The 14095-nt window shown below is 36.3% G+C and overlaps 1 protein-coding gene across 1 annotated transcript in view; it reads right to left on the bottom strand.

Annotated features, from left to right (window-relative positions):
- SLC9A9 (solute carrier family 9 member A9) overlaps positions 1-14095 on the bottom strand; it is a 534926-nt gene that overhangs the window by 190260 nt on the left and 330571 nt on the right. The window contains exon 12 of the mRNA XM_029940098.1: positions 11899-12052. Within this exon, the coding sequence (XP_029795958.1) occupies positions 11899-12052 (154 nt within the window). The remainder of the gene's footprint in view (positions 1-11898; positions 12053-14095) is intronic.

The following is a 14095-nucleotide window of genomic DNA, read 5'->3' as shown; positions in this document are numbered from 1 at the left end:
AAATAATTTATTTGTATCTATGAAATATTCAGCTGGAGTTTTGATTTGGTTTGCATTAAGTTATGGACCAATTTATGGGGAATTCATAACTATATTGAGTCTTTCAATCCATGAACATAGTAAGGCTCTCCATTTATTTAGACCTTTCTTGATTTCTTTCCTTGGCATTTTGTAGTTTTCAGTATATAGATCCTAGATGTGGCTTGTTAGCTCTTTTTACTAAATATTTAAAATTTTTGGAGCTATTGCTAGTATTTAAAAAATTAATTTGTTTCCAATTGCTCATTTCTAATACACACACACAAGTATACATATATTGATACAAAGTTTTTGAGTATTGATCTTGTATCCTAAAACCTAGTTACACATTTATTATTTCTAAAATATTTTTTTGCAAATTCGTTCTTCATAGATGATTATATTGTCTGCAACTGGGTGGTTATGTTTCTTCCTTTCCAATATTTATAAATCTTGCTTTTATTGCCTTATTGCATTGACTAGGATTACCAATATAATGTTAAATAGTGATGAGTGGATATTCTTGACACATTCCTGATATCAGTCTTTTACTATTAAATATGATGTTAGCTCTGCGTTTTTGTAGATGCCCTTTATCAGTTGAAGGATGTTTCCTTCTATTACTAGTTTGCTAGGAGTTGTTTTAACATGAATGAAAATTGTTTTTTGCCAAATGCTTTGCCTGCATCAATTAATATGATCATGTTTTTCCTTAACCCCTTAATAGGATAGGTTTCATTGACTGATATTAGAATATTGGACTTGTTTTGCATTCCTAGAGTCAAACTCATATAGTTGCAATGTTTAGTTTTTTTTTTCCTTTTTTTTTCCTTTGGCACAGATTGTTGTATGTAATTTGCTAATATTTTGTTGAAAACTTTTGCATCTATGGTCATGTAAGATTTTGGTCTATAATTTAACTTTCTTGGGATGTTATTGTCTGGCTTTGATATTTGAATAATCCTGGCCTCTTAAAATAAATTGGAAAAAGTTTCTTCCTCTTCTATCTTGGAAGAGATTATTTAGAATTAGTGTAATATCCTCTTCCAAAGAAGAATTTGCTAGTGAAACCATCTGGGCCTGTCATTTTCATTTTTAGAAGGTTTTAAACTATGAATTCTATTTCTTTAATGGATATAGGATAGTTCAGTGTATTTTTTTCCTGAATGGTTTTTGGCAGGTTGTCAAGGATTGTTACATTTCATCTATTTTGCTGAATTTATGTTCATAGAGTTGTTCATAGTATTCTCTAATTATCCTCTAAGGTCTGTCATGATATTCCCCTTTTGTTTTTGATATTGGTGATTTGTACCTTTTCTCTTTCTTTTTGTTAGACTGGATAAAAATTTATCAATGTTATTTATCTTTTTAAAGAACCAGATCTTGGTTATTTATTTTTCTCTATTGTTCTTCTATTAATAGAATTAAAATTTTTTTTAATGTTTTATTTATTTTTGATACAGAGAGAGACAGAGCATGAGAGGGGGAGGGGCAGAGAGAGAAGGAGACACAGAACTGGAAGCAGGCTCCAGGCTCTGAACTAGCTGTCAGCACAGAGCCTGATGCGAGGCTTGAACCCATGAACGTGAGATCTGACCTGAGCTGAAGTGGGAGGCTTAACCGACTGAGTCACCAGGCACCCCCCACTTTTTTTTTTTTTTTTTAGCTTACTTCAACCACTTTATTTGAAAATCCTTAGTGATTTAACATCAGGGTTCTGTTCTTAGGCAGGTAGCTGATGAAGCCTAGGGTTGCCACAAGGCCTGCTAAGGCAGCCACAGCCATCACAGTCTTAAAAGCCACGTACCCTTTTGAGTCCCCAACATCTCTGAGTGAAGAGCTATCTGATAGCAAGAGGATGGGTCCTGGAAGACTAACAATCATTTTCTCTTCGGTGGTGCCTGTGGCTCTCCTGTGTCTGGATGACACAGGGCAAATCACAGAACACAGAGGGGAGTCATTCTTCAATTTCTTTGATTTCTGCACAAATCTTTTATTATCTTTCCTTTTCCTTGTTTTGGATATAGTTTGCTCTCTTAATCTTCTAATTCTGAAAGATTAGATTTGAGAAATTTCTTGCCTTCTAATACAAGCATTTAGGGCAACAAATTTATTTTCAAACACCGTTTTAGCTGCATCCCACAAGTTTTGGTATGTTATAGTTTCATTTTCCTCTACATTTCAAGATATTCTCTAATTTCCCTTGAATTTTTGTCTTTGAATGATAGATTGTTTAGAATTGTGTTGTTTAATTTCTAAGTATTTGAAAAATTTCCAGTTATTCTTATGTTATTTATTTCTAGGTTAATTCCATGTGATCAGAGTACATTACATGATTTCAATTCCCTGAAATTTGTAAGGTTTGTTTTATGACCTTAAGTATCGCTTATTTTTCTGTTTCTGTGTGCCCTTGAAAAGAATATGTATTGTGTTGCTGTTGGGTGGAGTGTTCTATAAATGTCAATAAAATTCAGCGGTTAATGGTGTTATTTAGTTTTTCTATTCTCTTGTTGATTCTCTATCTACTTGTTATACCAATTACTTAGAAAGGAGTATTACTATTTCCAACTAAGTGTGGATTTGCCCATTTTTTCCTTTTGGAGGTACTCGTTTTTGCTTCATGGGTTTTAAGGCGGTTATTAGGTGCATACATATTTTATACAGTCATCTTTTTGGTAAGTTGACTCTTTTACCGTCATATAATGTCCTCTTTATCCTTGAAAAATTATCTTGTTCTGAAGACACTTGTGTCTGATATTAATAAAATCACTCCAGTTGTAGTTTGGTGTTTTCATGGTACATATTTTTGTAACATTTCCACTTTTAAAATATTTAATCTACTTATATTTTTATACTTAAAGTGTATTTCCTATTGACAGCCTATCAGCATATAGTTGAGCCCAATTTTTATCCACTTTGATGATCACTTCTTTTAATTGACATCTTGATACCTTTTTAAATTGAATATAATTATTGATATGCTAAGATTTAGATCTACCATCTTATTACTCATTTTCTGTTTATTCCTTTTTTTTTTTCCTTCTTCTTCTTGTTCTCCTGTCTTCTTTGGAGCAACTCAAACAAATTTGAATTTGTTGTGTACTCCACTCATCTATTTAATTTTTTACTATATCTCTTTGTTTAGATATTTCAAGTGGTTGATATAGAAATTACAATATAAATACTTAACTTTCACAGTCTACTTTGAACTAATATTTATTATTTGAGGTGGAATATAAAAAACTTACCACCTTACATGTCCCTTTACCCACTCTCCTTTTTGAAAACTCCATAAGACAATGTAAAAATTTTTCTTACAACAATCATGTATATTTGAAATATATTAAGAAAAAAACTATTCTCTATTACATTAAAGAGATATTACCATTTTTGTTGCTCTTTCTTCATTTCTATTGTTCAAAGTTTTCCTCTAATATAATTTCCCTTCCATTTGAAGCAATTTCTTTGGCTTTTTTTTAAAGCACAAGTCTGTTGGTGAAAATTTTTATTCTCATTTTTGTATAAGTTGGGTAATTTATAATAATCTATCTTCAAGTTCATGGACTCTCTCATCTGTAGTGAATGTTTCGTTTTGTTATTGTGTTTTCAGGTCTAAAATTTCCATTTCTCTCTTTTTTGTACCTTCTATTTTTCTCTGCTGATTTTTTTCATTTTTCCATTTGTTTCCATTGTGTTTGCTCTTTCTAGAGCATGGTAGAATAATAGCTGCTTTAAAGTCTTGATCCATTCATTCCAAAATCTGTGTCATCTTGGGATTAGTATCTGTTGATTGTCTTTTCCCTTGTGAGATATAATGATTTTTCTGTTTTTCATATGTTGAATAATTTTGGATTTATCCTGGAAATTTTGAATATTTATGTTAAGTGATCCTGGATCTAGATATGTTACGTGACATAGGACTTTCCTATGGAGAATGTTGATACTGTGTTTTACCAGGCAATTAACCACATTAGGTCCAAGACACAAGTCTTACCAGCCTTCTGTTGCCGGTGCTTTCAATGTCAATTGTTTCAAAGTCTTTGCAGTGTATTTGCATCTGTCCTGCAAGTGCCAGGCACTGGATCTGTGCCATCCAGTTCCAATCTTGAATTTGAGTGATTCTTTATTTTGTAGCTCATTTCTCAAAGCCTTTTGTGTGCTATTTAGGGTCATATGTATGAACATACAACTTGGAGATGAGCTCCAAAATTTACACACAATTTTATTGGATCACTTGCTTGTACTCTCTCCACTCTACAATTTCCTCCAGAGGGCTTTCATTCCCCTGCATTATATGTCTCCCATAATTTCCCCCCATAATATTGTGCCTGCATCAGATCGCAAGCAGTGAGAGGATTAAGAGAGGAAAAAAAAATTCAGTGGGAATTCTTCCCAAGGTCTCAGGACCCCAGTTTTCCTTTTTGGATTCTTAGGAGTCTGCCTGACTGCTAGTGCCGTCACCACTGCTGCTTCAGGACTGTCAGCATTGGGACGAGACAGATTGAAATAACAACAAAAACAAACCCATGGATTCCCCCATTCTTCTGACCCACAGGGGTCTCCTTCCCTATTCCTTATGCCCAAAACAGATAATTTCTCTTGCAGTTCCTCCTTGTTGCATAATTCTGGTCATTGAACTGCTTTTGAGTCTAGATAGAGATATTCCAGAAGAAATCTGAAGAAAATGAAATAGGAAATTCACAGCTGGTTTGATAGTACATACTCTGGATTCTGTATGCCTTCCCCAATCTGTCTGCTACTATTTACTTTTAAGAGCCCTTAGATAACTGCTACATGCATTCTGTTCAGTACATTTAATGAAAGACGCATGGGGGAGTAAACATTATTACTCAGTCTTAACCAGAACTGGAACCCCCTCCACAGACTTTTGAACAGCAAGTTTCATCTATTAAATTTAAAATCACTTTTTTCTCAGACTTGATCTATTTCCTAAAGATCCATTGATTACTTAAAGTAAGGTAACCATAATGGATCATATTTTATGATAACAGGCTAATATATTCACTCCAAAAGAGCAGAATGTTCATTGTTTGGTAAACTTAATAAGTAGGTGAAGTATATGGATACTGATGTTCTCAAGAGCATTTGGAGAAGATATACAAGAACATGTCTAATGGAGGATAGCTGGCAGTGTGATGATAAAGGCTGTTATCTCTGGAACCAGGAAGATTCTATACACAGAAAGCAAGCATATTCAAGAACCCAGCTGATGGGGCGTCTGGGTGGCCCAGTCGGTTAAGTATCTGACCTCAGCCCAGGGCCGATCTTGTGGTTCGTGAGTTTGAGCCCCACTTCAGGCCCTGTGCTGACAGCTCGGAGCCTGGAGCCCACATTGGATTCTTGGTCTCCCTCTCTCTCTGCCCCTCCCCACTCATGCTCTGTCTCTCTCTCAAAAATAAATGAACATTTAAAAAATAATAAAGGTCCAATTTGCATTAGAAGCAAATTTACGAGCTTCTAGTTCATATACTTGTTAGAAACCTAGGATATTTTTAGATCAACAATAGGCTGTGACTGTTATCCAATATTTTTAATAGAATATATCAAACTAGATTGATTTGAGCAATAAATATCTGGAGTTGTGAAACATGTTTTAGAAGAAATTACAGAAAATAGAACATAATTTTAAAAGGGGGTTAAAGGTCAGGAATAAAAAGTATAAGTCTATATTCAAATGAGTAAATTTGTTTCCCATGTTTCTTTCATAACAGAAGGTATTTCTGAGGTCTGTCAATTGATACAAATTAATATAAAAGATTTAAATTAGTACAAAATCAATGTAAAATAATAGAAAAATTGATGAGATAGTACAAATTAAGTATCACGTAAGATTGTAAGCAAAGCTTATGTTAAGAAGAAAATAGAACTATGCTGTAAAAATAAACTTTCTGAGCTGTTGGATAATGGTAATGCTTTTTGTGAGCATTTTTCTTTAAGAGGTTTACCATTTTGAATGCAGAAATAGGAGCTGCCTATAAAATTGATGAACCTAGTTACTACTTAAAATGAACTAAGGTCTTGGGGCTCCTGGGTGGCTCAGTCGGTTAAGCATCCATCTTCGGCTCAGGTCATGATCTCACAATTTGTGAGTTTAAGCCCTGCATCTGGCTCTGTGCTGACAGCTGGGAGCCTGGAGCCTGCTTTGGATTCTCTGTCTCCCTCTCTCTTTGGCCCTATCTGGTCACAGTTTGTCACTCTCACAAAAATAAATAAATATTTAAGAAAATAAAAAATAAATGAACTAAGGTCTCCAGAGACTATCTTTTTTTTTGTTTCTCATGTAAACTATGCTTTCACAAATACAATTAATTAATAATACTTAAGTGTATGTACATGTGTGTATACATATGCCACAAACCGTAAAAGACTATTCGAATAGGAAAAGGCTCATAGTTAGTTATTTGGTATTGTTATAGCAACATTTGTTGAGCTTACAGGCACTTACCATGTGCCCTAAATTCCTTATACATGCAACATTTAATCCTTATAACAATCCAAAGAGATAGGTATTCTAATTCCACTTTTACAGATAAGAAAGTTGGGGCATAGAGAAGCTGACTTTATTGCTCAGAATCCCACAGCTAGTAAGAAAGGGAGGCAAGGTTGGTACCCATACCATCTCATCTCCAGTTTATGGGCACTGATTTACATTAGTGTACCAATGAGGCAAATTGTTAAACACGCGTAAGACTTGGGATACTAGAAAGGAAACCCAATAGAACACAACTAGATATTGAGGAGACTAATTATCTGAATTCCTCCATTATATTAAATTGACATTTTCTTACCTAAGTAATAAAGAGAGGTATATTTAACTCTGCTATTGTTAAAAAATACTACTAAGGACTGTTCTCTCATTATATCTGTGTGTATTCCCATGATGGCTATTATTAAAAACTTTATAGTCAGTGGGTATAAATGATAAAGAAAGCATTCTAGCATGGCATAAAATGGGATGGGTTATAAACCAAAAATATAATTTAAAATTTTAGCTAATAGATGATAATAATAATATTAATAGTGGTGACGTTGTGCTAAATTATTTACTCTGCAAGGGACACAGGTTAGTGTGTTAATTTTTTGTGTGATATGTGGAAGGAGCTGACAAAAGGCTGATGGGATCCTGGATGGGGTTGGGAGATAGGTGGGAGGTGACAAATTTCTACAATTCCAAATTCCTCCTCATTTGGCTACTTTGGACCAGGGTTTAACCTCGTTTACCTTAATTCTTCTAGGTCAGAGAAAATCTGCACCAAGAAATTTGTGTGCTGCATAAGCAAGTCAACACAATCACTCACGATGGATGAAGATTTCCTGTGTTTGTTTTTAACCGGTCTGTCTTGGTTATAAAAGCACATCTCTTTTTCCCCAGAGGATTTGTTAATCAAGGTAGATTGCAGGCATCAGGAATAAGCTAATTTATTTAGGGCCAGAGAAGAATATGCTACTTGGGCATGCAGGCCATGGACTCAGGCTGCCAGGTCTGCGGTCTGGCTCTGCAACCCAAGAGCCCAACCCTGGGCCAATTTGCCAGGACTTACCTGCCCTAGAAGGTAGCTACTATTATTATTCCATTTTATAGATTAAAAGCTGAGCCACAGGTAAGTTATATACCTTGCACTTTGTTAGCTAGTATTTGGCACAGATTAAGTACTCACTAAAAGCTATTATTGTTTGGAATGTTAGCACCAAAATATGGAAGCTATAGAAATCATCTTGATGAGGGCGCTTTCTAATGATGTCTGGAATACAAGTTCTATATTGCTCTGGTGTGTAAAGTTTTCTGTACTGTGGTTGAGATATTTTGAAGCATTCCTCTATGAGGAAGCCCAGGAAAGGTTTGCACTGTGGTATACGTTCCATTATCATGTGCTTTGTTAGCTCCATGTGGTGTCCTACCCTAAACCAAGGATGGGGCTACCAACCCAAAACAGTGACCACTGCCAGGGAGTTCTGCCCTGTTGGTCTCTGAGGTTTTATTTGTAAGCATGTGTGATCATTTGGTGGATAATCCTGTTTACTGGCTTCTGTAGGGCAAAGCCTAATACTTTTGATCTCTTTTGTTTCCAAGGACAGCAAGGCTAATCCTTGGAGTATGATGCTGGGTATTCCTCACCACCAATATTAATGTATTCTGCAGAAAGGAGGAGATCCGGATTGTAATGAAGAAATCATTCTTCTGTCTTTTACATGGAAACCTCCAAAGTAATGCTGTAGGAGTTTAGTCTTTTTCTCTAGAATTTTGCAAAACAAAGTTCTGTGATTTATTTCCAATGCTGCATTAAGAATATTTTATTATTTTTTAAAAAGAAAATAGCTTTAGGACAAGAAGTTTGAATGTGCTTAAGACAAGAGTTAATGAAGAATTTGTTTTATATGTAAAGATCATTCTGAATTTCTCAAAGCACAGGATCATTGCTGTTTTAAAGTCATTTCCATCAAAGTGCACTTTATATTAATACTATCAATTGTTACCTTATATAAAACATTTTATCTGCATCCTACTGTGGTAGTTTGAGGCCAAATGGAAATTTTTATAGGGGCAAAAACTAACTCAAGTACATATGTAATAATTTAAAACAAAAGATGTAGAATTAAAGGAAATCAAGAATGAAAGGCAATGTAAAGTATATAAATTATATACCAAATGAGGATGTCTGAGTTTATTCAATATTACATTCATATTCCTGCTTCTTGGGCTTTCCAATCTTATCATTTTATTAAAGCTCCAATTTACTTAAATTCTGGTATTTAATGGAAAAAGTCTGACATGAAAGTTGGTTAATGAGACATTGCTCTGTAACACAAGAGTCTAAGTAATGGAACTATCTTTAAAAACTATGATGGAACTGAAGATTTCTTTGATAACATTATAAATCATGACAGAAGTGAAGCATGTGATGATGGTATCACTAACACATGACTGAACCAAATTTATGTCATACTTGTCTGTGCATTTGTATGCACATTAACATATGTTCCTATTCTTTAGTGTTTATTCTATTATATTCTATTTCCCTCCCAATAATCATTGCACTGTGACTCTTCCTTCTCAAGTTAGCCCCTGACTTCCTCCAGTACAGGTGTAAAGAGTTTAAACCCAAGGTTTAGGTGTGCCTGGCCCTGGGCAATCCCAGTCAAATCTGGAAGTATTTATTATCAGCCTCATTTTCACTTGGGGTTAAGAAGTCTAAACATCATAAGATGTGACCTTGGAACCAGCAGCATTAGCATTGCCTAGAATATGGCAAAATGCAAATTCTTAGACCCTGGCCCAGATCTATTAGGTCAGAAACTATGGGGGTTAGTGAGCCCTCTGGGTGATTCTGACACTCACTCAAGTTTGAGAGTTTCATCTTGCCTTGAGTCCTGTCCCTGGGCTGACTTCCTGGGTACTCACATATGTATGAATTTCAGTTTTCCTTTTCTGATTTCCTCATGACTGCATCTCTGATCTCTCTGGCTGGATTCTTGCCAATCCCAGATCTAACACTCTAGTTCCCAGCTTAGATTTCCACCTTGCCTATTATACCAAAGCCCTGTCAGTTCCTTTCCCTGAATACATCACAACTCTGCCTATAATCCTCTCCCCACCTGGCCGGTGGCCAAATCTGGCCTTGAATTGGGCCATTTGGAGCTAATTCCTTCTGGGGCCTCTCCTGATCTGACAAACCCATGCTGTGCTCCCCCCACCCCCAGGCCATAATAATGCTGGCCTAAGCTGACCTCCAGACCCTCACCTGTGGATGCTGTGGTGGACACCACTATCCTTCCTTGTCAGGCCCTGTTGTATAACCTGGATAACCATTCTAACCTGACTAAAGCCCCATAATTATATTCTCCTCTCCCTGCTGTCCTGGATATCAAGAGAGTACATAAGCTATGACATCTATTCAAAATCAATGGATACCTTTGGAAAATACTATAGGAGAGTTGGGTAAACACTTTAGGGATAAACCATGGTCCTGATTTAGGGATGATTTCATCAGGGTAAAAAAAGACAACAGTAGAAAATAAGTTACATTTGAATTACTTTAGGAAAATGTTGATATCACTACTTCATGTTCTGAATATTCTAATTTACCTGATGGGGTAGTTCATACTTTTATCTTGTGGGGATTAGTATCCTCTAACATTTCTTTTCCAAGCCCTAATATTTCCATGCATGGATCCACCTCCTGAAATTTATTTTCTAGAAACCTGGATACACCACTATCTTGCTAACAGTTCACAGGGGACCCAGTGCTGTAGAGTTTAATGCAATATGTGTGCTCATCCATAGGAGCCTACAGGTAGCTATGACTGTGAAGGAAATTGCAGGTCACATTTATATGCTGAGAAAATAATTCAACTAGCATTTCAAAACACTCTCCAGTCACCTTTGGTCAAAGCCCTTTTATGTGTGCAGCAATAGTCACAGTACTTCAAGAAGTTCTTTGTTTCCGTGAATTTGTTTTAACGCCTGGCCACTTGGCCCAATTTAAGCCTAAGCTCTCTTGTACTAAAACTCTGGGTCCTGTTTCTGCTTCCTCTTTGTCAAATGGATAGAAAATTATCAGTAAGTGCTTAACAAAAAGTAATTTACATTGTGGTTATATTCATTTAATGTTTCATGTGGCAATTATTTATTTAATACTGTATTGGTGCCAGAATAAGAATCCTTGCCTAAAAGAATCTTCATGGAAGTCATTTGCCAATCAGATGGATCTTTTCCTGTTAGATGTGACAGGCATGGCATTGTCTTATAGAGATTGGGTGAGGACCCGGGAGGGGTTGCACAATCATCAAGATATACGGCATTGAGACATAAAATGTGATTTACTTAAAGCACTATTACATCCTGGGATATGACAATGAGAGCCTATATCGAAAATATACTTAAATAAAGACAATAGATTTACCATTTTTACAACTGGCACAAGCTATCCATTTTAATCTAATTTCCACCATGTCTACTATACCAGAGCCCTGTCAGTTCCTAAATACATCACAGTCCTGCCTTTAACCCTCCCCCTGCCTGGCTGGTGGCCAAGTCTGGCCTGGAGTCACTTGGAGCTAATTCCCTCTGGGGCCTCTCCATGACCTGACAAGCCCATGCTGTGCCTCCAGTAGGCCATAATAATGCTGGGCCTAAGCTGACATCCAGACTCTTCACCTCTGGATGCTACTACTATCAATGGATGCCACTATCTACTATCAATAAGTCAATGGATGCCACTATCCATCTACTATCTATATACTTTAGGTTTATAGCAATCATCTTCCAGGCACTTCTTGGAGGGTCCCTGACTAAAGCTTCATTGCCTTTTCCTTTGAGAAACCATCTAATTTGTGTAGATAGGATCCATCTGACTGAACATATGGTTCACTAATCAAATATACTTAAGTATTTCCTGTGTCCTTAATTCTATCCTAAGTGTTCTGAGAAATTAAAAACAAAACAAATATACTTTCTCCTTGGCATTACAGCTTTTTCTGTATAAATCCTATTGAATTATGAGTATCTTGAGGACAAGGCCTGTGGGTTTCTCATTTTTGTAAACCCCAAAGCATAGTACAGTGTATTCAATAAATACTTTTGAATGGAAGAATTCATAGATAAATACATTCATTTCTACAGACAGACTGCAAACAGACATCAACCTGAGATTTCTAGGACTCTTGGAAAAGTCAGTTCAGTTGGTGATAGGTCTAGGAGAGGACAAAACTGTTTCACATCGTGGTTGAAAGTCAACTTTACTCCAGGGAAAGTTAACATACAGACCTGCCAGTGTACTCCTGACCACATCACGAACACCAGAAATGGAACAGTGCAGCCATGCCTCGTAATGACATCCTTTGTTAAATGGAGTCACTCACCTGATCTGAAGCCAAGTCAGCATGGGGGTTGTTCCTCCTCCAAATACCCAGACTGTGAAGAACACAAGGAGCAGTGTGGTGGTAAACATCATTTGTTTGGGCTGAGATTCTGTGTTCCGAATAGCTAAGGCAAATGCTATTGCTCCTCGCAAACCTTACAGGAGGAACCAACAGAGCATAAGAGAAAATGAACATCTGCATGAAGCTCATTCTCATTTTACTAAATTTATCTTTGTGATTTTCTAACAAACACAATTACTTTTTACAATTAAACTTTTTGAGAACTATAGATTCACATGCTGTCCTGAGAAGAGAGACTTACCATTTGGTCTTCCCCATTTTCTCCCCAAAGAAAGCATCTTGCAAAACAAGTACAATATCACAACCAGGATTTTAATGTTGATTTGGGGCAAGATACAGTACACTCCCAGCACCCTAACATCCCTCACATTGCCCTTCCACACCCACGTCTACTTCCTCCCACACGCTCCCTCCTTAACTTCTGGCAACCAGTTATCAAGTCTCCATTTCTAGAACTTTGCCATTTCCAGAATCCAATGAAGTGGGTAGCTTTTTTGGAATTGCCTTTTTCACTCAGAATAATTCTCTGAATATTCCTTCAGGTTGCTTAACATATCAATAGTTTGTTCTTTTTTCTTGTTGAGTAGTATTCCATGGTGGGGATGTTCCATGGTTTGTTTAATCATCTCTCTGGTAAAGGACCTCTGGGCTGTTTCCAGTTTTATGGCTATTCCAAAAAAGGCTCTGGGTACACAACATAAGTTTTGATTGCTCTGAGGTAAACGCCCAGGAGTGTAATCACTGATTACATATTTACAAAAGAAATTACTAAACTGCTTGCCAGAGTAGCTTATATACCATTTATATTCCAGCAGAAATACATAGGCCATGCAGTTTCTCTGCATCCTCACCAGCATTTAATGTCACTATTTTAAAATTTTAGTCATTCTAATAGGTGAGTGGTAATAGCTTAATTGTGGTTATAATTTGCATTTTTCCTTTTTTAAATTATTTATTTTTTGGGAGAGCACAAGCAGGGGAGAAACAAAGAGAGGGGGACAGAGGATGAAGTGGGCTCTGTACCGACAGGCTGACAGCTGTGAGTCCTTTGTGGGGCTCAAACTCACGAACCACGAGATCAAGACCTGAGCCAAAGTCAGATTCTTAACTGACTGAGTCACCTAGTTGCCCCAATAATTTGCATTTTTCTAATAACTAGTAGTGTTGAATATTTCTTAATGTGGCTAGTTGTTATCTTTATACCCTCTTGGGTGACATGGCTCTTCATGCCTTTATCTCATCTTTTAATGGCATTGTTGCATCTTTGATTATTGAGTTTTGAGAGTTCTTTATATATTCTTTAAATTTTTTTTTAATGTTTATTTTTGAAAGAGAGACAGAGTGCAAGTGGGGAAGGGGCAGAGAGTAAGAGGGAGACATGGAATCTGAAGCAGGCTCCAGGCTCTAAGCTATCAAGACAGAACCCAACCTAACCCACGAACTGCAAGAAAATGACCTGAGCTCAGATGGGCTGCTTAACCCACTGAGTCACTCAAGTGATTCTATATATTCTAGATACTATCCTTCTTTGGGATATGTAGTTTGTCAATAGTTCCTCACACTTCATGGCTTTTTATTAATGAAGTCTAATCTGTAGATTTTCCCTTTAGGAATCATGTGTTTGGAGTCAAGTCTAAGACTTCTTCGCTTAGCTTTAGGTCCCAAAGATTTTCCCCTATGTTTTAAAAATTTATAAAAGTTGTATAGCTTTACTTATTACACTTATATCCATGATCATTTGAATCAATTTTTGCATGAGGTATGAATTTAGGTTTAGGTTCTTTTTTTTTTTTTTTTTTTTTTTTTTTTTTTGCCTATGGATGTTTAATTTTTTCATTGAATAGCTTTTGCAATTTTGTTAAAAATCAGGTGGGTATATTTGTGTGGATCAATTCCTGGGTTCGCTATTCTGTCTAATTTATCAATGTATCTGTCCCTTATCTAATAGCACTCTGACTTGATTACTGTAAATATATAGTAGGCCTTAATATTGGATAGAATGATTCTTTTTTTTTAAACAGTGTATTGTCAAATCGGTTTCCATACAACACCCAGTGCTCTTCCCCACAAGTGCCCTCCCCCATCACCACCTCCTCTTTTCCCCCTCCCCCAGAAT

Source organism: Suricata suricatta, chromosome 5, assembly GCF_006229205.1.
Source record: "Suricata suricatta isolate VVHF042 chromosome 5, meerkat_22Aug2017_6uvM2_HiC, whole genome shotgun sequence".
NCBI classification, from domain to species: Eukaryota; Metazoa; Chordata; class Mammalia; order Carnivora; family Herpestidae; genus Suricata; species Suricata suricatta.
Note: the sequence above shows the minus strand (reverse complement) of the source record. Positions and strands in the feature narration are given on the sequence as shown.